This window comes from Terrapene carolina, unplaced genomic scaffold, assembly GCF_002925995.2.
Source record: "Terrapene carolina triunguis isolate 2854851 unplaced genomic scaffold, T_m_triunguis-2.0 Scaffold68, whole genome shotgun sequence".
Lineage (NCBI taxonomy): Eukaryota > Metazoa > Chordata > Testudines > Emydidae > Terrapene > Terrapene triunguis.
The window spans coordinates 70263009-70289348 of record NW_020664419.1 but is presented as its reverse complement, the minus strand read 5'-3'; the positions used below and the strand labels follow the sequence as shown (position 1 = coordinate 70289348).

Sequence of the window (26340 nt, the reverse complement as noted above, 5' to 3'; positions counted from 1 at the left end):
AAATATGATCAATTATTATTTGTATTTTATATCAAGGCATATTATTTTTTAAATATAGTCATCAGTTATTTCAAGCTAGCCAAAGATGCAGTTCTCAAAATGCAAATCAGTCAATGACTGGAAACAAAAAATATAGCAGTTTACTGAATGTGTATAAATTACAGCCATAGACTCTGATCCAAAACCCACTGAGGAAAGTGAAGACTCCCTTTGACTGCACTGGGCTTTGGTTCAGGCTCACAATTACCAGATCTTATCAAATCCGTTGTTATATTTACCCTCTGTCACAATTAAGTTCTTTACATCTCTCAGTTGTTTTACACGTTGTGTTCCGCTGAAGTCAATGGGAGTTTTGAAACTAACTTCAATAGAAGCAGGATTGGACAAAATATCTATATGCAGCGTTGTAGCTGTGTTGGTCCCAGGATGTGACACTCTGACACAGATGTGACAGAGACCTAAGGATGAGTTCTGTATAAGCTCAAAAGTTTCTCTCTCACCAATAGAAGTTGGTCCAATAAAAGCTATTATCTCACCCACCTTGTATCTCTAGTACTAATATTAATGTACTACACACCATAGGTGCTGGAACTAGGGTGCTACCATACCTCCTGGCTTGAAGTGGTTTCCATCATATACAGAGTTTACAGTTTGGTCCAATGGCTCTCAGTATCCCCACTATAAAAAATAGTTCCAGCACCCTGATACACACATTTTGCAGAGGTGACTTCACATTTTAAAACTTTTCCTGTTGTAAGCAGACATATTTTCTTACTTCAAAATGTTTTCATTAAAATCAAAAGCAGTGAAAAATCACCTTAAGCACCTGGAGTGCATGAAGCTCACTATTAAGGTACGTGATTGACTATATTACAGATAAGAGTTTAAAAAAAAATTGCTGCTACTTACTCATCTGATATACACAACTTAACAATGTAGAGAAAGGTTATTTTTTCTAAGTGCAAAAATATATCAGTACAGTAGTTTCTTCAGAAATTAATATTTTCGCTTCTTAAAAATATGTTAAATAAGCATACTAACAGTGTATTGTATGTTGACAACTAGCCTGATTTTTAAAAAAAAAGTGCTGAGTATCTGCAGCTCCCAGTGACTTCAATGGCCAAATATTTATTGGATATTGACTTAATGAATAAGAAATGTCAAATGCACTGTGTTTACGTTAACATCTTAAAGAAGCAAAATTATTTTTAAGAAATCTATATTTGTATTTGATCTAGTTAGTAACCAAAACAAAGTTAATACAGAATAGGGTGTTTTACAACCCCCTTTTCAAATGTATTATAGATTTGTCAAAGTAGTTTTTTCTTAATTTGTCCTCTCAGTGTTTCAAAGATACAATAAAAATACATATTATCCATTTATAAAGTTTTATTTAGTTCCTTAACCTATCCTATGTACAGTGTATCTAATTAGCTATTACACTAAAATAATTTGAATGCATTATATAACAAGAGAATTATGCCCCATGTGAAGAACATCATATATTTTCCCTATATTCTTCATAGAATACAATTCCTCATGTTTGTGGTGAAAGGTTACTTATATATGTTATCATTAGATATTGCATTATGGTAGCATACCAATTCACTATCTGTTGCAGAAGAGGGATCCATAGAATTATTAAAACAGTTTTAACGGGAGTCTGTTTGGGACCTGGCATTGTGGTGTGCTGGCCTTTGGCTATAAAACCATGTTTGCTTTAGGACAATAAACCTAGGTTTCACTTTACAAGAGGTATTTAACATACACAAATCTAATTTAAAAGCCAATGACCTCACCATTTAACATTTCTCAAACCGGTTGCTTCATAATCTCCGACCTGTGTGTGAAGCCATTGGTATGTAAGTTCTTTGCTCCTTTGCAATTTCTCAGCTGAAGAAGTATCCAAGTGTACAAAATCTTCTTCCCTACCTGGGGATGAGAAAGAGATCCTCATCTTCCACTGTTATTTGAGAATAACAGAGAGTAAAAGAGTAACCATCAAACTCTGCAAATATCAGAAGATGCTTTTGGGGAAGTCAACAAACTAGTGTTATCCACTTAACCTGCAAAGAGTCCAAAGCCCTCTGGATTACTTTTATATTTTAAATATTATTCTTTTTTAGAATAAAAATCTTGACCCTTTGAAGAAAAGTGTCTAGAAGGGGAAGATTGCAGAACAATCTTTTGCAGTAATTGCAGAAATAAAATTCTATGTAGGAACTTACAGCTCTGCTTAGTGCAGCATCTATGTGCCTCACAAACAATGAATTTATCTTTACTTTGCCCCCATAAGGTAGGAAATATCATTATCCTCATTTTCTAAATAGGGAACCAAAGCAAACGTGACTTGCCCAAAGTCACACAAGAAGGTGGCAGAGCTCAGCTGACGGTGGTCCCAACTCTCCAGCTTCAGCTGCCTCCAAACAGTCATTTCATGTTAAGATAATCAATCTTAACTATGTATTAGCAAAGGTTTTTTTTCTGGGGGAAATCTAGATAAAGAGTTGGAACAACTGCTGAAACTTACCTCTGAGTGTCATGGGAAAGCAGGGGAGAGAGTGAGGGAGGAAGTAGCATGTACAATAAGCTATAATAAAAATTACATACTGTACTTTTTAACTGTCAAGTTATGTTTCCCAAATTATTGTTAATAATTTGCTACATGTATGGTTTGGATTTCTGACTGTGTTATGTCTGGGGAATATTGCCAATTGTTTTATTCATAGCAATGCAAAACACTCTGACATCTAGTTACTTAAAAAAGGAAGTGATCAAGATAAATGTAAGTACATTAAACTGACAAACGTATGAACTGATTTTTGAATCACATCAGCTATTTAACACAATGGCCACTTTCCATATTACATTTAATACTGTTTTTGTTTTCTCAAATGGGCAAATGGTATGCAGTAATTGCTTAGTAATGCATCAGAAAATTCTGTTCTATTGTCTCTCCCTCAAATATATCCACACACTTAAATCTCAGTGTTAATGTCTTGAATATTTTCCTTGCGGTTACAATCTTTTTACTTATTTAGAAAAATATATTAAAAATTAATAAATGTTAATCAATCTTGTTCCATTTGTGAACCTTCAAAACCACCCATACCAAATGTCATGTGTTTGGGGATCTGATATATCAATAGTAATAAAATGTTATTTACCTGACAGCATTCTTAAATTAGGACTCTAGCTTTCTGACAGCTTGTGGCCTGATTTTCAAAAGTACTGAACACCTACAAATCCCACTGCTTTCATTAGGGGCTACAGGCGTTCACCATCTTTGAAAATCAGGCCTATCTATTTGCAAAACATGAACAACTCTTGGAATACCAGGTTAAAGGGAACTTTTGACTTTTCAAAGGGAAATAACAGTAATAATAACACCGCCTATCTCTTATTTAGTACTTTACATCAGCAGATCTCAAAGCACTTTACAAAAGGAGGTCAGTCTCATTGTTCCCCATTTTACAGATGCAGAAACTAAGGCACAGAGAGGTAAAGTGACTTGCCCAAGGTCACTTAGTAGGGCCAGGAGCAGATCCAGAAATATAACACCCAGGATCCCTATGTCCCAGTCCAGTGCTCTAACCACTACACAATACAAGAAAACCAAATAATTTCAGAAGCGTTAAAATAAAACACACTAAGGGATCACGTCTAAGCTTTCAATCTATTACACTTTACCTGCATGATACATGCAGTTTAACCATTTAAGATTAGAAAACTCTTACAGCTGGCATTAATACAATAGTGATTTTTAGGTGCTGTCAATTAACAGTCAGCCCGCACAACACACAGATGCAGCCTGTTATGCTTTCCACAGTGAAAGGATGCGACTCTTAAATCAATATAAAACTTCTCTAGGCTAGATAAAATCCTCACAATTGTGCATGTCCAAACTTTTTCATGAAACTTGGACTCTAGAGGATGACTTTATTCAAGTAGTCAGCTTGCTGAGGATGCAAATTGAGGGATCAACTCACGTGGGTCTCTAAAGGATTATGTTTGGTCTAAGAAGAATCTTTCAAACATAAAAAAATATATGGAGGTGATTTCAGGTCTCTAGTTTTATGTCAGTTATTTCTCTGGTCTTACTTTAAGTTGGAAAGTAATGCCGGAGGTGTAACTATTAACACTTACCTAAAGTGCTAGGAACTCAATGTCAGTAGTTTAAGAGCAAGGTAAACACAGTTGAAAATAATATTTTAGAATATTATTTGTATTTAATCTGTAGTTTTGAGCCTTTGCATTCCGCAGCTCAGCAGCAGCAGAACTTTAGCTGCTCCCCTACTGGGGGGATGGGCAACTAGAAAGTTTGCAGTGTGCTGAGTGGGGATTTTTAGGCTACATCTACACTTGGAGCTAGGGGTGTGATTCCCAGCGTGCTAAAAGTAGCGTAGCTGCAGTAGCACAGGCAGTGGTGAATGGCAACATAGATTAGCTGCCCTGAGTATGTACTCACGGTCCAGGAGTTTCCCAGTGAGCCCAATTAACTTCCAAAGGTGAATGAAAGATCTATAAAATGGAAACTTCTCAAGGGAATGTGATGTCTGGCCATGAAAATGAACTCTAAACCAACAAGCATCCAGAAGCTTACAAATGTACTAAGGAAAAGGTTAACACGGAGTACTGTGTACACAGATTTTTTGATCCATTCAAAACAGCAAGAGTCCTGCAGAAAGTAACTGAGGCATACATAGCCAGAAGCTAGTAAAATGATGACTACAACCTTTGATTCTCTCCTAAAACTCTCTCCCTCTTCTTCTCCACACAAGATCATTCAGATTTCAAAGAGAAGATCAATAAGACCTACCACAATCTCCCCCTCCTGCTCTCCTTTAATCCCTCCACCTGACCTAGAGTGATCCCATCCTTTTCACATCCTGACCTCGCTTGACCCCACCATGATTCTCCAGCTCTCTCCTCTCATAATGCAAGCATGCTCTGGTCTCCCTGATCCTCAAAAAGCAATGACTCAAATAGGGCCAGAGTCCAATATCTTGGTAAATCAGTACCACTTTTTGTTCGTGAGGCCATACTCTTTCTCCCCTATTTCAGTTTCTTGGTATCTGCCTCAATTCCCCTCCCCCGTACCCAATCTCTGGGTGCTCTCTTCCACTCACATGGCTTCAAGTACCTGACAAATTGCAAATCTACCTCTCCACTTCTGACCTGCCTCCCTCCATTCAATACCATATCTCAGCTGCTCTCACTGACATTACCATTATTTATTCTAGCTAAAGAAGACAACTCAGTTTTCTCAAGTAAAATTACCTGGGAGATTTTTTTTTCTTCTGAGAAGGTTGTATGATTTTTATGGTCTAGAAACAGAGTTAAGTAAACATGACCTGGCCACTGTTTTGGGTAGTCACAATTGAGATTCTAGCAATGAATACCAGAACTAAAATTAGTACCTAAAGTTGGGGACCATTGTTTCTCCTTGATAATGAAACATCCAAGATTAACAAGCAGAGAACCATAGAATGTATCTATTTTCAAGAGTAGATGCATTTTAACTCCTTCATAGATGACTAAGATGACAATCTCCATTCTGGCATTTATATTCAGCATTGCTCTGGTAAATATCAGCATGTCACCTTGTAATACTGTACCAGGTATGTGCAGCAAAACGGTAGGTTTTTTTTGCTTCTGCACCTGGCACATTAGCCAGACTCAAATGGTTAATCAAGTGAATTATATAGACGAAAAATAAGACAGAAGTAAACTACATAAATGCTGAAATACTAAGATTCAAACTGCTCTGTAACTTTCCAGATTTATAGGAATAATTCAACTCCCCCACAAAATGTCAGTACTACTATTTCCAAAGCAAGGTTTAGAAAGAAAGCAGTCTTTCATTTCTTGTATTCTGGATGAATATCAAATCTTTGTAACATCTGTGCCAGCATTTGATCTAACGTTTAGATTCTTAAAATCTATAAGGCTGCATTAAGAAAAACAGACGACAGGTATCATAGCAATACTATTTGTAGCTCCAAAGCAAAGCATAACAGTTTCCATTAGAACAGATAATTTGAAGTGATTATAAACATTTGCATCAAGTTACAGATACAAGATACCCATTTTAGGAGCAAAACAATTGGAAAAAAATATGAAAAAAATACATTTGACTATCGTATGATTGGAGTGCCAATTATTTTTTTTTCTATCTATGGTACCTATATGCCCCCAATCACCATGTTATATGAACACCTTTTAATGTATTTTTCATCTTTGAATATATTTATTCATATAATAACCCTCTAAGGTAGTGAAGTATTATTGGCCACATTTTACAGATAGGGAAATGATGCACAGAGATACTGTCTTGCCCACGGTCTCATAGGAAGTCTGTAGCAAAGCAGAGTATTGAATCTGGGTCTCTCAAGTCCAAGGTTAGCACCCTAACCACTGGACTATCCTTCCTCTCTTTACCCAGCACCTTAGTCCTTAGTGTGAATTGAAATATGTGGACAATTAGAAGAAACCAAAATCAACCAAGTTAGAAATGTGTCAAGTGCATTTGCTAAATCACTTTGAAACAGCATTCACTTAGTGCTATAGCTAGGCTTGTAAGGATTAGAGTTTTATTGGTAAAAGTCAATAAACACAGATTTCATCATATACACAAACCAACAAAAATATTTGCAGCAATAATAATGGAAATTTCAGATAGACAAAGTAAGAAAAATTATGCTTGAAAACTTATTAGAGTTGGATTCAAGGATATTTACTTTGTATATGCTGATGTGATGCTGACAATTTGTGTTTTAACAAATGACAAAGCTTTAACTTTTTGAATCTCTCAGTCTACTGTCATTAAATAATTATTGTATGCTCCCCCATACTTTCTGCAACTGTGAAAATTTAAATAGATGAAAATAAAAAATTGCTGACATAATTTTGCACAAACTTGAAAATGTAAATTGATAAAATCTAAAAAAAAGCTTAAAATAAACAATACTAACTGTCAAAATTACAAAAGAATAAAAATTAAATTCTGCAAAGCCTAGCTATAACATAAATAATTAAATCACTATCAGTAGCTGGATGTTCCAAAATACGTTGCTTCCACAAATCCATTTAGAGCCCAGGTGTCATGTTGTAAGGCTTCAAAAATGTTGAGAGCACTTGGCTGCATGTTGCTGCACAACAGATTGGTGCCAAGCCTGAAGTGATAAAGAAGACAAAGAGGCTCCTCCTTCCTCAGTTTCAATCTGAAATAAAGAAAAGCACCAAAGAAACAGGATTGAAGAGATAGGAGGAAGGGCAAACACGGATCTGTCGAGGCCATACTGCATAACTGGGAAAATTTAGTTGTTGATAAAGTGCTATATTGTAACTGATATTCCTCTAGGCCAGTGGTTCTCAGACTTATTTGATCTGGCCTCCCTTCTTTGTGTCTGTAGTCATTTACATCCCAACCCCCTCCACAAGCGCATATTCCGACACTCAGCTCTGAAGGCAGAGCAGAGAGCAATGGCTGCTCGCTGGGCATCCAGCTCTGAAGGCAGTGCCATGCTGGCAGCAGCACAAAAGTAAGGGAAGCAATGTGAAAAGTGATATTCGTCAATATCACTTTTCACAGCAGACTTAATGCCCCATTGACACCCTTACTTCTGCGCTGCTACTGCCACACCGGGGATGGCAGCCAGAACCACGCTGCCTCCAGGTGAGGGATTTGGGGGGTGGAGGAGTTAAGGAGAGCCCGAGCCCAGGTGGCAAGGCTCCAGCTATCGCCTTTATCCCCACATCCCAGGTTTGCATGGCCCTTCTGCATGAGCCCTAGCCACCTGATGCTGACATCCAGAGCAGTTTTAAAAAAAAAAAAGCATACAGCTCACACCTTGACACATTCCTGCACCCAGCCCCATAGTTTGAGAACTTCTGCTCTAGGGTATAGCAGCAAGTGCTGTGGCATACCAGCTCCTTCTAGATATCTTACAGTCTATAGTATATGCTCGGAGGCAAGTGCTGAAGGTTCTACAAGCACTAAACTCTTCAGGATCCAGACCCTGATGAATTATTAATTATTTGTATTATCATAGCATCTAGGAGTCCTAAATCATGGACCAGGACCCCATTATGCTAGGTACTGCACAAACAGAACAAAAACAGTGCCTACCTGAAAGAGCTTACAATTTAAGGATAAGGCAAGACACAACGGATGGATACAGACAGACTGACCAGGGAGAACAATGAACAAGGAAACAATCAACATTCACACATCTCAAATAACACATTGCTTTACCAGCACTGCCTGAAACTACAAGATGCACAATGACACCCTAGGCACAATGATTTTATGTTACAATACAAAGATCAAACCACCAACAGTCCTCAGACCGGCCCCTAAGAGCAGTCCAATTCATCAGTATAATCATCACGTTGTAATCCTTCCACCCTATCCTCTTGGCGTGTAGGCTGCTGCCTGTATCTCCCTGGGGGATGCTACTGTTGCCTCCTTGCCAGCAACAGATTGAGTCTGACTATCAGCCTTTCAGTCCCAGCTTCCAGGCCTCTCCTCTGCAGCCAGCTACCATAATGCTGCCTCTGGTCTGGTGCTCCTGCTCTCACAGGGTCTCTGGCTCTCCACCCTACCCTGTCCCCAATGACCTCAGGTCATTCTTCTCCTCTCTGAAGATCATGGAGCCCTCAATTGGCTAAATATTGAACTGGGGATTGGACAAGAAATGAGCCACAAACTTCATTACAGTTTCTCGTTTATGACATTACTTCTACATTTCTCAGACTCTTGAGATTAACAACAGAAGTAACCCACTATGTTAGGTGACTGACAAGTGCTTAGTGGAAGGATGAGATAGCTTTCCCCAAACATTCATCCGATTTAGCCTCAACATCAAGAATAATTCTGGATAAAAATATGCATCCAATTCCTCAAAGTCTCTCTGTGAATCTTAGAGATGGACACTAGGAGTCTGTAGAAGCTGCTCTAACTCTACTAGACTTGGCTTTAAGGTCATCAGGTAGTTGAACTCCAGAGAGTACATAATAGATCTACATGGAGAAGATTGTGCAATTGTGAGACTGATCATCTCAACACCTAAGGGAATTGTCAAATGCAATACGTCATCTGCAGGACTTTCAAAAATATTAGGGCCTATCCAGCTAATAATAGAATACCTGCATTACATTCATTTTATGGAGCAAATTTTCCTTAGGAGCATCACAGAGTCGGGGCGGGGGGAGTGGTAGACAGATGGACTGTTTCACAGATTGAAACACATTATCTTATCTTATCTTTATAAAGAACTGTAAGAGAGGGATGAGATACAGAATCATAGAATATTAGGGTTGGAAGAGACCTCAAGAGGCCATCTAGTCCAATCCCCTGCTCAAAGCAGGACCAACACCAATTAAATTATCCCAGCCAGGGCTTTGTCAAGCAGGGCCTTAAAAACCTCTACGAATGGAGATTCCACCACCTCCCTAGGTAATCCATTCCAGTGCTTCACTACCATCCTAGTGAAATAGTGTTTCCTAATATCCAACCTAGATCTCCCCCATTGCAACTTGAGACCATTGCTTCTTGTTCTGTCATCTGCCACTACGGAAAACAGCCTCGCTCCATCCTCTTCAGGTAGTTGAAGGCTGCTATCAAATCCCCCCTCACTGTTCATTTCTGCAAACTAAATAACCCCAGTTCCCTCAGCCTCTCCTTGTAAGTCATGTGCCCCAGTCCCCTAACCATTTTCGTTGCCCTCTGCTGGATTTTCTCCAATTTGTCCACATCCCTTCTGTAGTGGGAGGGCCCAAAACTGGACACAATACTCTAGGTATGGCCTCACCAGTGCCGAACAGAGGGGAATAATCATGTCCCTCGATCTACTGGCAATGCTCCTACTAATACAGCCCAATGCCGTTGGCCTTCTTGGCAACAAGGGCACACTGCTGACTCATATCCAGCTTCTCGTGAACTGTAATCCCCAGGTCCTTTTCTGCAGAACTGCTGCTTAGCCAGTCAGTCCCCAGACTGTAGCTGTGCATAGGATTCTTCCTTCCTAAGGGCAGGACTCCGCACTTGTCCTTGTTGAACCTCATCAGATTTCTTTTGGCCCAATCCTCCAATTTGTCTAGGTCACTCTGGACCCTATCCCTACCTTCCAGTGTATCTACCTTTCACTCCAGTTTAGGGTCATCTGTGAACTTGCTGAGAGTGCAATTCATCCCATCATCCAGATCATTAATAAAGATGTTGAACAAAACCGGCCCCAGGACCGACCCTTAGGGCACTCTGCTTGATATCAAAGCTTGGAGCTTGCCCATACACTTAACAGTGGTAATAATGACCAAGGTGGCCGCTTTTTGCTACAGAAAGTGTAAAGAATGTTCACAACATGATTCAAAAGGAAGGGTCCATGAATTTGCTGAAGTCTATATTCATATCCCAAAAATTTGCTAGGCACTCTAGCAGACAGTACAAGTGCAGCAGCTTCTTTCAAGGAAAACAAGCAGAAGCCAACATTCAGTGAAAGTAAGTAATATGAGATGCAAGGTAGCAAAACAAGAATGGAGGCACCAGAGCCTAGTTTGAAATATAAATGGAAAAGTGCCTCCACTTTGAAGCACAGGCTTATGACAAGTAGCATTGTCATTGAGTGGAAGGAAATGGTTTCAGGAAAGCAGTATGGATAAACCTATTCTACTGCCCCTAGATTTTGAATGTGAGGCTGGAGTACCAAAAAGAGGTTGGACAGGAATTTCTCTCCTTGGTTTAGGATTATTCTTCAGCCTAGATAGAGATACACTCAGTAATCCTGTTATTTTTTCCTTATTTGAATATGGTTTGGATCTGATCCTGAAGGTTCTAGGATGGCAGGTGTAAGCACAACACTTGCTGTAGTTTGCTTAGTGTGAGAAGTCTCCTTCCTAATAGAGTCTCAGAAGCCATTTTGTCAAAGCAGAAGAGTTTGTTCCCACCTACCACCACTCTAAGATTCAGTGGGGAAAGCAAGCTGGGAATCGTTGTACAGCTTAGCAATCATTGTAATAATGTGTGTCTTTGGTTTGGCATGATGGGCAAAGGGAAGGAAATACTGGGATATTAAAAAACCCCAAACATTAAAAAAAAATGGAGATTACTAAGTGATAACACTGTACTTAAATTGTATCAACCTAAGTACTTACAAGCAAGGAAATGATTAGGTAGGGATAGTATAAAATGACTTCAGTGGAGTCCCGATGATTTACACCAGATGAATATTTGGCCAGTACTATTTATGAAGTTAAAAGAAATGCATATTTTTCACCAAACCTTATATTGTTACTTTAAAAAAAATATTACAGTATTTATGTATTTTGTATCTTGCTTTTAATATCTAAATATTTTGTTGTAAAGTATATTCTAATTAAGATATAACTTAACATTTGTCAATTGATAATAGGATTTTTATATGTACTTATAATTGCTGTTTCTTTAGAATAACACTATAAGTGAAGTTTAGTAAAGAAAATGTATACTTTATCAATGTATGGTAAAATTATGAATGCACATGGGCTTGTATATTATGCTGATCAATACATACATATTTGTGTTTCATTTTAGAAGGGTTTTATCTTGTGTTATTTCAGTTACTGATGAAAAATAGTATTTATTTTTGGGTCAGTCATGGTCATTGCTTCGTGATGAAATATGTATTCTTTAACTAGATAAGAGTAGTGTGTTAACTATTCATGGCTTCATCAGTGTAAGAAATGCAGCAATTCAAAAATATATGGCAATAAGTCATATCACACTACATCATTATGTATTTTCTCATAGACGTTCCACCCACACAAAGTGTATGAAAAAGGATGTGAGGATTATTGTTTAATATTTATATTACAGTAGTACCCAGAGGCACCAGTGAGGATCAGGCATCCCATTGTGCTGTGCATTGTACAAACAAGGCCTGATCCAGCTGACATCAATGGAAAGAACTGTAATGATTTCAATAGACCTACTGATTTCAATTTCAGATTCACACATAGGAAGACATGGTCCCTTTCCCAAAAAGCTTAAATCTAAGGAAACAAGTGACATGGTAGGTGGAGAGGAGTATAATCAAATACATACCATTTAAAATATATTTGCAATTTGCACATAATTATAAATGGATATAAAAGCCAGCTATCCCCATCTTCCCTTCAAGTCATAATTCACTGGCGACTAATACTTATCAGGGAAGAAGTAGTTCTTGAAGAGGGATTTGAAGGACAAGATCTTATGGTTACGTTCAGGGAGGACATTCCATGCATAAAGGGAAGCATTGAGAAAGACACTAATACATTTGAACACATTCTTCTAGCCCTAATGTAACACTTTGTATTTCTACACCAAGGAGTTCAAAGGACTTAACAAATGTTCCTTAATGAAGCCTCAACTGTTTGGAAAAGAGTTTTCTGACTTGTTTACACACAGGAATGGCAACAATTTAACTACAGGTTTCAGAGTAGCAGCCGTGTTAGTCTGTATCAGCAAAAAGAACGAGGAGTACTTGTGGCACCTTAGAGACTAACAAATTTATTTGGGCATAAGCTTTCGTGGACTAAAACCCACTTAATTGGATGCATGCAGTGGAAAATACAGTTGTTTCTAAACCAATTTAATTACAACTGGCATAACCTCTTTGTGTGGGCACCTTTAAAATGATTTAAGAGTGTCTATCTAGGAGGCTGCACCAAATTTAACTAGATTGATTTAGAAACAGATATAGTTACATTGGCACAATTTCTTTGTGTAGACCAGGCCTAAATGATTTGCCTGAACTCCCACAGTTCTTTGCAGGAACTATTATACTCGCACAATACCTACTTAATATAAGTTAACTTTGATCCAATGACAAAAGGCCAATGCCCAACCCTGCACCACTTAATTCACTGAGTTCTCACGTAAGCTTATAAGATGATGATGAATATTTTATTCTCATTGGAGTTGTACACTAATTCCCATGATTTTTGAGATATCCTTATTTGGGCAACTGTTAAAAATACAGTGAATATACCCAAGTTCACTTAATTGGGACACAATTAATGGAGAGATCATGTGTTTAATTAGGTTGTTTCCTAGGGAACCACTTACATCCAGGCATTAGGATGCTGATTCTGACTTCAGGTGATACTTTTGTCCAGTCTCTTTAATCTCTCTTCATTTTTTTTTCATCTCTAACAATTTTCAAGACCTCCATAGCTGAGATACATGCAGAAGTATGATTTGTTTCACTGCTGTTTGTTCCTGACTGTTCATTTGCAACCTCCATGCCAATTATACATGCTCAGTCCCTGTCTCTGGCACTGAACAGGCAAAACACACAGTCCCTATTTCATTCCAGTACAGGGAATGTCCAATAATATGATGATCTTTGCAATTTTTAAAGACTACAACTATACTAGTAAAATGCTGTCATCTCAGGTGAGAAGTCCTCAAAATGACGACAAAATAATCTCCATCAAAACAAACCAATTAAGAAGATTCTACTTGATCTGTAATAACCTCTGTAATAAGGCACAGCTGATGGCATTTAATGGACAAATCTGGAAATACCACATGCCTGCTTTTGGGTTTGTTTGTGAGAACCCAGAATCAATGGCTTCTCCCAGGAAGAGCTGAAGCAAGTCACAAAAAAAGAGAAAACACACAAAGAGATTCATACAAAATAAAACCTTATTAGATTCTTGCAACACAAACAGCAGCAAAATAGTGCGAACAAAAATGATGATGGCTTTATAACAGCTCAAGAAATTAAAAGTCTCACATTAATTAGAAATATTTACAACATATGGTAGTTGCATTTATCTAAATGCACTCTAACAACGGAAAGTAAGTGCATGCTTAACATTCTTGTGTTACAGCAGAATTTCTTCTACTCCTCTGATCTGAAAGGAAAATAAATTGATTAGAAACAGCACGTTAAAAATATTCTCACAGAGACTAATGTATCACTGCAGTGAGATGATAAAAAAATGTTAATGAAAAACATACAAACTTGTCATCAGTGGGTGCATCATAGTCCCCAAAATATCCTTTCAAACCTTTGAAGCAAGCAGCTTCCCCACTCTGGTTCAGCTGCTGCAGCAGAGGCAATTAATACAGAGACATGCCTGGATGGCATCATAGTCGTCCAAACAAGCACATTCTCAGAAGAGGCTCTCTTCTCCGTCATGATTCTAACTGCCACGGTTAATAAAACAGGAAAAAATAATGCAATGTAGTAAAAAAGTAATTAACAGCAAGATACGTGAACTCCAACAAACTTAAAATTCATACTACTACTTACCTTCTCCCAGATTCCAGCCAGGTTCTACAGTTTTCATCTAGCCAGACCTTAGATCACCTCACTTTGAGGTGGTCTGGGAGCTCACCAGTATTGCCTCCTTGTACATGGTTAATTGTACAATGAAGATAAGGATTTCACCCTCTAGCAGTGCTGCCAGGATGCATATGAGGAATACGAGTATATCATACTGGCAGAGAGACTTGGAAACAAGAAGCACTTTGAACAGGGAAATAAGACAAAGCTCTTGTTACGTAACTGGTACAACATATTATAAGACATACTTTATCACTAATCAGTGACTATGTACAAGCATCAAATAGTTTCAAATATAAAAAAAATCCATCACATCCATCATATGAGATGGACATCTAATGAACAAGGAATTTGTTTGTGAAATGTATGTCAAGTAAGTTTTACAAATATTAGTATTTGCAAAAAGCATTTAAAAAAATATGTTTCAAAGAGATTTGTATGGTGTACAAAAGTCACATAATACCATGACAGCCTACGTGATGTTTTAGCATATGTAACCCAGACTACAAGTAGAGTCTGACAAAACCTAAGCAAGCAGACCTGGTAAAGAATCAGGAGTCATGCTTATTATATATAATTCTCAAGGGTATCTTGCAATCAGAGGTCACAATCGAGGCAACAGAAGCAATGTCACGATATCAGAGAAAGGGCCAATTCAGTCCTGCTCCCTGACAGTCAGTGAGGTCAGGGCTTGCAGCAAATAATTGTATCAAAAGGGAATATTCTCTGCACACTTTTAGAACCGTCATCTGAACAAACAAGGCCAGGTCATCTTGAGGTTAAATCAGAACTCTCTGCTTAACCTTGTAGCTCATTGTTTTATGTTTAATTCACAATCAATTTCTTACCTAAAGGAGGAACCTCTAACGAAAATTCTCTTAATAGATTTTACTTTGAGATACATATTAAACTGTTTAGAAATAATAATAAAATATATATTTGCAATTAAATCCTTAACTATATCTATAAAATATGCCCCTTTTCTCTTCAAATGCTTCAAAATGCTTCATACTAGAGTACAATAAAGATGTAACTATTTTAAGAGAAATGACCCTTCATAGTTTAGTAAGCCTGGCACTCAGTCTGCACTTGAAAACCACTTAAATCACTTATGCTTAAGCATATCCCACTTGCTGTATAATTAATATGAAAGTGAGGTTAATTGCTACCTTTGTCTGGCTATTTTTATTCCTTTACACCTAACGTGACACAGGGGGCTAGACACAAGCCTTATCACTGGCTTTTTAGTTGCAATGATTTAATTTATGCAACTATAATAAAATGTCAGAAATTTTAACCTGATAGTATATGTATAGAAGAATTATTTGAATGGTCATCTAAGTGTCATCTAAGTGACATTTTATTGTAGAACATGATCTCTGCAGTGCTGTGACAATGTTTACAAGCATAGAAGTTTTCTGAGTCACAGCTAAGGAAGCTAACTGTATCAATTGGAAAATATAGTATTTTCACATTGTTCTTTATCCAGTATTAATTGTACAGTATGAGATTTGTTTCCAAACCTATTTAAAACTTGAAACTCAATATTCTGTTTTTGTAATTTTCTTTTTGAATATACATAGGCAAGATAAGATATTTAAGGCATACACACCAACAAGCATTGTGGTGTAACTCCAACCTAAAAACACCTTCCTTATAAACAGTACAGATGTACAAATTTGACATGACTTGAAAAGTTTGTATATTATAGATGTTAAAATTTGAATGTTAAAGTCATGCAGTAGAAAAATGTATATTATATAATACATGTCCTAAAGGATAATATAAAATTAACTAGATATATTATTATGCTACAATTCCTCTATTAAAATATTTGAATAATTTGTAACCATACCTACAATTCCTTGTAAAAGCATCTAAATCTAGCATGCTTACTTTCTATTTCTTTAGATTATATGAATCTTGTAAAAGGTACAAGGCTTTGTTCATTTCATTTAACAGCACTATATTTTCAATATCTAAGTTTCAATGTTGGAGTCTTTTCTCAGTGTTTTGTTTAATAGAATATTTCACATCATCAAAAGGAGTTATACTGCTGATCCACAACTTTTTTAGTAAGAAAAAAGAAAAAACGACCAAAAATGTGTGTTCAATATTAAAAATGTTGTCACAAGGAAACAACTTTTTTGGAACGCTGTAGATCTCTGACCTCATTAAGACAATTAATCCTTCATAACACTGTAGGTCCCATGCACAGAATAGAAAACCAATAATTTCTTCATAAGCGATGTCAGTCAATTACATTTTCAGTTCAACAAAATGACCTTGTAAAGGTCTTTCTTGTCCTAATCCAACCTCCTAAAGGTATTTGACCAGTTAAGATAGATGATTAGAGGCATTCCTATAATAACATATACATTTATAGAATGTTTTATTTTCTCTGTTGTGGATTTAAAATGTATCATGTTGCCATCTGTTATAAGAGTTGTACGCAGGAATTGTTTCTAAGAATTCATTTGTTCACCCAGATTCATAACTCTGCACACTCCTAACTTATTTTCGTGACATGAACTATCATATAATGCGGCACTTCAGGATCTTTGAATATGCAGTGTATACTTAAATGCTCTGTTTAACCTTTGTAAAAGGTTATTTGCATATCTAAATGAGTTAAATGTTTAAAATATTTAGCAATCCAAAACTAAGTAAGATAACCTATTTGTGTTTAGTGACTTTCTGGAAAGTAAAAGTAGAACTTCTGCATTGGCATGTTGTTTAAAAAAAAGAATAGTATGGATGTATGTAATCCAAGTACATGGCAACAAATTCAATGATTATTTTTAATTAGACTTAAGTTCAAATGTTGTAAACCTTTACTGAAAGAGGAATTTAGCCAAATTTACTCTCCCGTAGCCCCTCCAACCAAACCCATTTGGATTTAACTGGTTGCTAAAATTATCTGTCTTTTGCACTCGAAGACCTGGGTCACAACCTTACTTAGGGACAGGAAATAGTTATCAGGTCACTGAATGGTCAGATGAAAAAGGATTTGAAATGCTTTAGTACTCAGGAGTCTATTCATCCAAAATGATTGCCTTATGCAGTGTAAAAAGCTGTGGATTTTGACTCTGCACTCAATTTATTCATCTATAAATTGGTTGCAAGGCAGAAATATTAGTTTTATGTTACCCAGTTCCAGGTCACAGAAGCTAAATTAAAGGAAACTTCAGATGCTGTAAATTACTGTTCAGCTATCTTATTCAAGAATGATAAAAAAATTGCCCTCAGTGGCTGCAGAAATTATGAGGCCTAAGCTTGTTCCACCCAATGAAGTCCACATTAGTCAGTCATTAATTTAAGAGGCAGGAAGACCTAGATCGATTGTTTTTAAATGTAAAGTCCCCCTCCCCAGTCCCCTCAAAACCAGGTAAATTGCCATAGAGCCAGGTGTGAATACCTAGGTGTCAAAGCTTTAACATTGTTTTATAATAGCTTGGGGCCTTAAAAGGTGATTGTGCCAGTTTGACATCAAAATTTGTTGGCATAGAAGATTGGAGAACATATTAAAGTCAGATAGCCTCACAGGTGGACCTTACTGTGGTCCACCTAATATCATTACAAATGACCAGAATCTTCAAATGGGAGGAGGTAGGAAATGAGGAGACAGGACAGTGCACAAACGGGTGGAACATTCCACCAAGTTCAGAATCCTGTGGGGTTAACACAATGGAATTTGGAAGACCAGAACCACGGTTAGGCAACAGGGTATCGAGCTGTAGTATCTCCATGGCTGGTACTTAAAGTGCTGGAATTTCAGGCAAATGCCAACCTTACTGTTTAAAATAGACTTCTGAACATAAAACACAGAATTCACTTTCTAAATATTCAAAGGCCAATGCATACTGCATTGCTCATCTCACAAAAGATGTTTTATTTATTTATTTTTAAGCTTGTGTAGCAATTTCAAGATTGGTTTATTCCAAGATCACTGAAAATGCCTATGTTATCATTGATGGACAGAAGACTGGCAAATTAGGCACAGATTTCATTTTAAAGTTTTATTTCATAATAAGAAACTGGGCCACTAAAACTATGTAACTGAAGCTCGAGTGCGTGCACTGTAAGGCCCCTGCAGTCTTTTGCAACTTTTCAGCGTGCCGCTGTTGTGAACTGGGTTTGCACTCTGCCAGCAGAGCAGCTCTGACCCATGGAGAGCACTCCTTCAGATCAACACTGCCTCAGGCTTTACTGCGTTCTCCAAGAAGTCTTACATTTCAGGCATCAAGTTGATTTCTTCTGGAGATGATTAACCCAAACCCATGACAGATTTTTTCCAAGATATCCAACTCCTTATGTTTATTTTATCCTGGCTCTTTCTGGATGTACTGGACACAAGTAACCTACTCATTTTACATGTTAAAGGGCTGGTGGAGAGCCATTAATTCCTTAAAATGAGAAAATATTTCAATGTGCAGAGCTCTGTTGTGTGAGCTCACACTAGATAATGAGAAACAATGCTACAGAACTATGATTTTAAAAGACAGGCTCCCTTCCACACTACAGGTTTTTTTAATGTATTTTATTACATCTCAAGATAGATCTTATGCTTTTTGGAAATGCATTATTCTGTCACTTTCACCAGTGCAATACTATAAGGATCAGATATTGCTTCCATAGTCTGCCATACAAGTACAGTGCCTGGGAGAGATTATTATATTTTTACTGTAAACATGGCAAAACATTTGTTAAATTATAGAGCATTAATTTTGCAGCATGGTTACTGATGTTTTTTTAGACCAGATCTAAATAAGAGATGACAATTTTAGAAATTGGATGCATACAAACCATTTGTGCTCTCTGGGAACTAAGGCCTTTTATATGCTTTAATTGAAAATGGTAAAGTTATTAAAGCCTGAAAACAGTTAATACCCATGAGTATTAGCTACCTTTCATAATATTCTTATCTACCTTTCGAATGACATACGCATCCTGATATAATGAAAGCTTATCCGTTTCATAGCACTAGTAAAGGTTACTGAAAATATCTCAATCTCAATGACACTTCTATCTGCTTTCATCTGAAGATATTATATCCAGACAACCACTAGGAATTTGAATCAATAAGTAAATGCTATTTACTTACTACATACTTATCTTTTCCAATGTATTTCCTTTCATTACTACAATGTAAGAAATTACATATGTTAAACATGTTTATGTAAAAACATTTTCAAAATGCGTACTTAAATTAACCAAAAAAGGGAATCCTAAATTACCAGATGTATTTGGCCTAGTTTAGCAAAGAAATTTAAAGACAAAGCGGCAGTCTTAAGTCTCAGTTTTCATGGGTTTAAGTTAAGCCTAGTAATAATAAATACAGTATAACAACATTTTGCACTTAAGTAACACCTTCTGTCTGTGGATGTAGATGTGCTTTACAAATATGAGTTATGAGAAAGTTGAGGCACAGATGTCTTTTAAGAGACATACCTAAAGTCATACAAGTTGTCTGTATCACAGCCAGGATGTATGAAATCCTGGACCCACTGAAGACAACAGGAGTTTAGCTATTCATTTCACAAGGGTCAGGATTTCATACCTGCTTTCCTGAATCCCAGTCCTGTGCTGTAACCACACAATCATCTTTCTTCTAATTTTTGGTTAATGCTATCTGAAAACAACTTTTATTTTCATTTGCAATGTATAGAGAAATTAATACATTTGTCTTTTATCAGTCAGTTTTTAATTAAAGTAGAACCTGTTAGTTTTCAAATGAATATTTATGAAAAACTGTCCTTAATACTTATTATGCTTTCTATATTTCTTATTATGCTTTCTATAATTTAGTGATCAATGATCATAAGATGACAGAGGACACAGTATTACTAATTAGATACTCAGGCTTATTAAGAAATTTCCAGCCTGCTGGCTACAACTAACAATATAAAACAATATGACTAATAGAGATTAACCTCGTGACACTGAACACTGTGCACACTCAGGAGTGAAGCCACCTAAATGAGTTATTTTCACTGAATCTGAAGACTATACAGAGAGTGCATGTGCACTAAGATGTACCCTGATGGATGTACTTCTGTGTCAGTAGGTCGCCAATTGCGAGTAAATCTTAATAAAGGCATCAGAGTATAGTGCCTGAACTTCTGAGTGGTAGCAAGAGAAGTGGATCCAGACATTGAAAATGTTCAATAGGATTACTGACTTCCTAACAGATCCATTCTGTTTCTCCATCTTGCACAGCTGATTCCCCACCTAAGAGAAGTGATGAACATGGCTCACCAATCATATGGGTAGCTGGACTGCATTCACTATCAGGTGGCTAGGATGATCTGAAGTGCTTCAAAGCTTATATTCCAAGTGGGCCAGACACTTACACCCCCTACGGCAGTTTTGTGCTGCTAGAACAGAGTAATACAGCCATGATGCCAGTGGAATTGACTGTGTGGGAATTTTCATAAGTGGAATCATGGCACAGATATGGCAGAGAGGGATTATGCCACACTCTAGTTCATGACTTACAGGAATTTTACAAGAAGAAGGAGACAGAGAACACCAGCATTTTGTATCTGTCAGATCAACTCTTTGGATCCAAAAGGCCACAGACTACTCTACACCAGACCAGGAATTGGACGTCCCTAGGCAGCCCCAGGATGAAGGAGTAGATATAAAAGTGGTTTATAGTAGAGCTGGTCTAAAAATCATGAAAATAATTTGATTTTTTTAATTGAGAAAAAAAACAAAAATAGTTTCACAGAATTTTTCATTTGTCAATTGAAATCAAAATTTGACAAAGAATTTAACCAGCTCTAGCTTAAAGCCATCTAACCCCTCCCTCTTCTAGTCCTGATCTAAGCAAAACTCAGCTGGACCAGAGGATCCAGTCCAACAATGCATATGAGTAGGGTGACCAGATAGCAAATGTGAAAAATCGGGACAGGGGGTGAGGGGTAATAGACGTCTATATAAGACAAAGCCTCAAATATCGGGACTGTCCCTATAAAATTGGGACATTTGGTCACCCTACATATGAGCGGCTAACAGATCACTGGAAATCAGAGAACATGTCTTTCAGATTACTTCAATGGGTTTTGGATCAGGCCCTAACTTCCCAAGAGAAGAAAAAAAGCAGGTTATTGTGTGTGTGTGTGTGTGTATTTAAAATGTATTAAAATTTTACTAAGTGCTAACATTGGCCCATCAGTGCCATTTACAATGTCAATATTTAGGAAGGTTTTGTAGCCTTAAGATGTATTGACAAGTTACAAAAATTATTTTGGTGCATGTATATATCCCTCCTCCCACCCCTTTTACATATCACTTACCTTCTTAGATAGGAAACTCTTCAAAATGGAGATCAAGTCTCCATATGTTATTTATACAACACCTAACACAAAGGGGTCTGTTTCTGATTGGGGCTTCTGCATGCTACTGTGCTATAAATATTAACTAACAACAATTTCTCCTTTAGGCCTATTATAAAGTCAATGGAGGATCAGTAGTGGATTCACTGACATTTCATGAAAGATTTGATATCTTATGGCAAACTTTAAAAAAATATATTTTTAGATATTCCTGTTCACAAAGGCCCCAGTCCTATAAAGCACTTAAGGAGCATGTGTCAGGTTTTGCTCACACGAGTAGTCCCATGTGATTAAAGTTATGCACATGATCGAAGTTATGCACATGCCTCACTTTCCTCTACAGTTTTGTTATAGAATGATTTGCATAAAAAATGGGTTTTCTTCTGCAGAGCTCATTTGCTCTTTTTGGCGATACCACAGTATGATAAATCTGTGGCATCACTCTTGCTTTTACAAGTACAATTAGTGTGATGCCGGAAATGAAATTCCAATTTCAAATGAGGAATAAGCAGGACCAGGAGGTCTCAAAACCAAAGCTTTTGGATTTATACAATAATCTGTAATAAAAAATGAATGAAGGTAGAAAGAAAATACATGAGCCAGTAAGAGAATTGTCAGCAATAAAAGTGCTATTTTCCATGAAGTTTCAGTGAGTTTCTAAAAAGCCATAAGTTCAATAAGTTGTCAACTCAAGATATGGGAGAAGGGAATGTTATACTTTTTATGTAGTATTAAAACATAATGATTTTAAAAAATCCCGTTCAAATTAAAATATTGGTCTTACTTAAACCAAGGAAGTTGAGTATTACAGATGCCAATCTAGCCTAATTCCCCCATTGTGTTTAGATCTATGTCACACAACAGCATACAACATTCTGAGACTTCTGAACTATGTAGGAAAAAAAGGTGAATTATGACAAAATGTCATCCTTAACTCAGACAGAATTGATTTGCTTTAATTAGTTCACCAGATTGTTGATCTTATTTAAGTGCAAGTTTTTTCCTTCCATCCAGTGAACTTGTTACCAGACAAAAAGTTTGCTATATTCTTCCCTTCCCACAAATGCTTGGCATCCATTAATCCTTAGAACAATAAATATTTTAAAATAACCATGAAAAAATGAAATATCTGATATATTTAAAGTTGAAACAAATTTAACCAACCCAAGGATAGAACGTAAAATACAAATATGATACCAGTGGTTTAAATAATCATCAATACTGGTTAATACTGTATACATAGGACTCAGATATAAGCTTTTATATATATTGTTTTTTCTACCACTTGTTTTCCTTCTATGCAGTGTTTCTTTTTTGCATTAGGTTTATTTTAAATACTGTTAACCATAATCCATAATTACAACCAAAAGAACAGAGAAGACTCAAGAGACATACCATACATTTGACAACTTAAATCCTTCTAGATGTTCTCTACTGTGATGTGTTCCAGTTTAAAAAGCTAAAAATGGTCTAATTGTTTCACTTCCTAGGGCATCCCCTTTCAAAAGTAGCAATCCCCTTATTTAACAGATAACATGTGTTCTTGCTATTGATGTTATAATTTCTCCTCCCCACCTCCCACATTAAAGCAGGAATATTTACAATGTAGATACCCTCTTCTTTGAGATCTCTCTTTAGTGGGTTCTAAAGGAGAGGGGTTGGGATTCAAATCCTCCACCAGAGCACTGACTGGCAGGCAAGCTGGCTGGCTGTGGAGGGAAAATGGGTTGTATGGTTGAAGTTGATTCCTACCAGTCAGCTGATTGGTTCGTTCCTCCTCCTGCTCTGGGGGACAATGTCTGCAGGGCTTGAACAGAAGTTGGTCCAATAAAAGATACTACCTCACCCACCTTGTATCTACCTGGTATCTCTACAGAGCTTGTTGGCAGAGAGTGGGAACTCCTACCATAAAAAAGATTCAAGGAGATCTGCTCAAGGCAAGAAAAGGCATGGTCAAAAGGGCAGGAAGAGAAGACATTGGCCTGGTGCTTGTGAGATGGGAGACAAGCAACAATCTGCACAGGTCCTGCTCCAGCACAACTCAGTGAAACTCTCATGCAAGCTCTTTGTTTTGTGGGGGCCAAACTGAGGCACAGAAAGCTCCGAAGTTGTCCTGGTAGTATCACAACAGCACAAGCAGCTGTTCTCAGGTGTGCTCTTGACCCTAATTCCCATCCCCAACTTAATGCCTTCTGGCAAGCCCATTTGAAGCCATCTTATGTGCACTAGATATGCTTTCCTCACACTTGATCAAAATGAAGTAATGTGGCAGCATTCTCAGTCTAACCAGAACCCCTTCAGAGAAGGAACAGTCACTAATAGCATGCAGTGCCTGTGAGAGTTTGCTGGAAAAAAAACGCAGCCAAGTCACTGATCAGAGGGGAATAGCTGGGATGACAGGAGAAGTGCCCGGTAGTGGCCTAACTCTGCTTCCAGTGAAGACAATTGGAGTATTACCACTGACTTCAATAGTAGCAGAATTGAACAAACGCTGAGGGCATTTGAAAAGCCCAATCTATAACTTTTATATGTTCTGTTGACATTTCTCATGTATACCCTCAGCCCAAAGGTGAATTCTTTTTGAATGTTCAAGACAATGTTTGAATTGTATGAGCATGGAGAAAAAAATGTTTGTTTGTTTTTCATTTAAAGATTTTATCATATTCTTCTTTTGAATTCACAGAACAGTTTATAAAAATAAAAAAAGGTCCATAGTCTTCAGGAATGGGTAACTTGAAAAAAATAATAATCCAGAAACGAAGTGAGATTAGAAATGGGGTTATTTTGTGCATTTAAATAGGTAAGAAAAAAGTACTGTGTCTGAAATAGATAAGGGTGTACACAAGGCCTAAGCTATATTATTTCTCTGGTTACTATCATTCATAGTATTCTATGCTACTGCTTTGTATTTTCTCTGTACAGTGCTTTGTTGCTTGTGTAAAATATTTTATTAAATCTGTAGCAGCTGGTGTCATACAGCTCCACCTCCAATCCCACAGCATGTGAGCAGCTCCCCATTTTGTTGAAAGGGTCTTTCACTAAGTCCCCTCACATCATACCCAGCCTCACCCCAGAGCCCTCATCCCCCCTGCACTCCAACCCTGTGCTGCAACCCTGAGCCCCCTCCCACACTCCAAAACTCTCAGCGCCACCCCTGCCACACATCATCTCCATATTGGTGCACATAACAAAATTAATTCCGCACATGGATGTAAAAAATTAGAGGGCACATTGGTTTCACCTCCCTTCTCTGCATGTAGCTTCAAGCATGTCACTTAAAACAACTCCCCCAATTTAAAAGTATTTAGTGCCTGATACAAAGCTCACTGAAGTCAACAGAAAAATTCCTATTGATTTCAATGAGCTTTGGGTCAGGCCTACAGTGCACATTACAAATTAATCACTGGAAAAAAAATGTATTAAAACTGAAATGTTTCATCACGTCATTTGAGTTGTCCACACATACTTGGAGCCTTCTCTTACTTCTGCATGTTTTTTCATAACTCAGAAAGAATTGCACAAAGACATTGCAAAATACATAAATAAATATAAAGGGAAACTCCTGTTCATACCTTCAAAGTAACTGCTGGCTGTCTCTTTTGCTGGCTGTCTCTTCCTTGGTGGTTTCACAGGGGGATGTTTATTTTCATTGTTTCTGAACAACGCCAGGCGCACAGCTGGGTCTAGACGACAAGAACAAGTTAAAATCAGAGGTCAGATCTGGCTTGTTCATTCCTTGAAGCAGTTATTCACCTTTTAGTCATGTAATAAAAGAAACAGAATCTCTTGTGTACGTTTTACATTAACAAAAACAATTATATTACTTCTAAAATAAATTAATATAAGTACAAAGAAGCAGCCATCTTGACTTTTTTGCATACCTTTAAATGATTTCTAAATCAGCCACCTGTGAAAAGCTAAACTACATTTTAAAAGGATATATATTTTAGGAAATATTTAGAAGTTCTATTTTGAAGGTGGGGCTCTCAATCATAAATATTAGGTACACAAATATGTAAACCCCAATGTTTACAACTTAATAGATAGGTGGAAACACCTTTATTTGAACCAAAGCAAAGAAAATCACAAATATTTTATTATCTGAGGCTAAACTTGAGGAACATAAATGGACCGAAAGCCCTTTAACATATCCTATCCTGTTCAAAGTAGAGGTGGCCTTCAGCAGCCTGTGGAAACATACTCTCCATAATCATTCCCATAATTACCAGGCTACATAGTCTTAAATCTTCATAACTTATCATTCCCACACCAGAAGAACATACAATTTATATAAGAAAAGCAAAACCAATACTGGACAACAGTTCAGGAGAAGGGAGTTTTGCAGTTTATTAATGATGGGAAGGGAGGAGGGACTGCTTGAACAGGTGAATTTAAGGAGGGCTATGAAGGAAAGTGAGTGCTTGAGAACAAGGAGAGAGTCTCACACACAGGGGGCAGAATGAAATAAGCTAAAGTCAGGTATCTGGAATAGGAAATGAAGAAAGGGGTGGGAAGAACACAAGAACTGGAAGAAATGCACAGAGTTAGAGTGGGAGGCATTGTATAGGATCATGTAGGTGAGTATGGTAAATTTGAACCTGAAGATAGGCTTGCCAACCCTCAAGGATTGGCCTGGAGTCTGCAGGAATTAAAGATTATGTCATGTGATTAAATCTCCAGGAATA

The 26340-nt window shown here is 37.2% G+C and overlaps 1 protein-coding gene across 1 annotated transcript in view; it reads right to left on the bottom strand.

Annotated features, from left to right (window-relative positions):
• The window catches only part of LRRIQ1 (leucine rich repeats and IQ motif containing 1), a 151874-nt gene that overhangs the window by 30630 nt on the left and 94904 nt on the right, over window positions 1–26340 (bottom strand). The window contains exons 22-23 of the mRNA XM_029910868.1: window positions 25228–25338; window positions 1800–1932 (exon numbers count right to left, since the gene is read on the bottom strand). Coding sequence (XP_029766728.1) covers window positions 1800–1932; window positions 25228–25338 — 244 coding nt within the window. The remainder of the gene's footprint in view (window positions 1–1799; window positions 1933–25227; window positions 25339–26340) is intronic.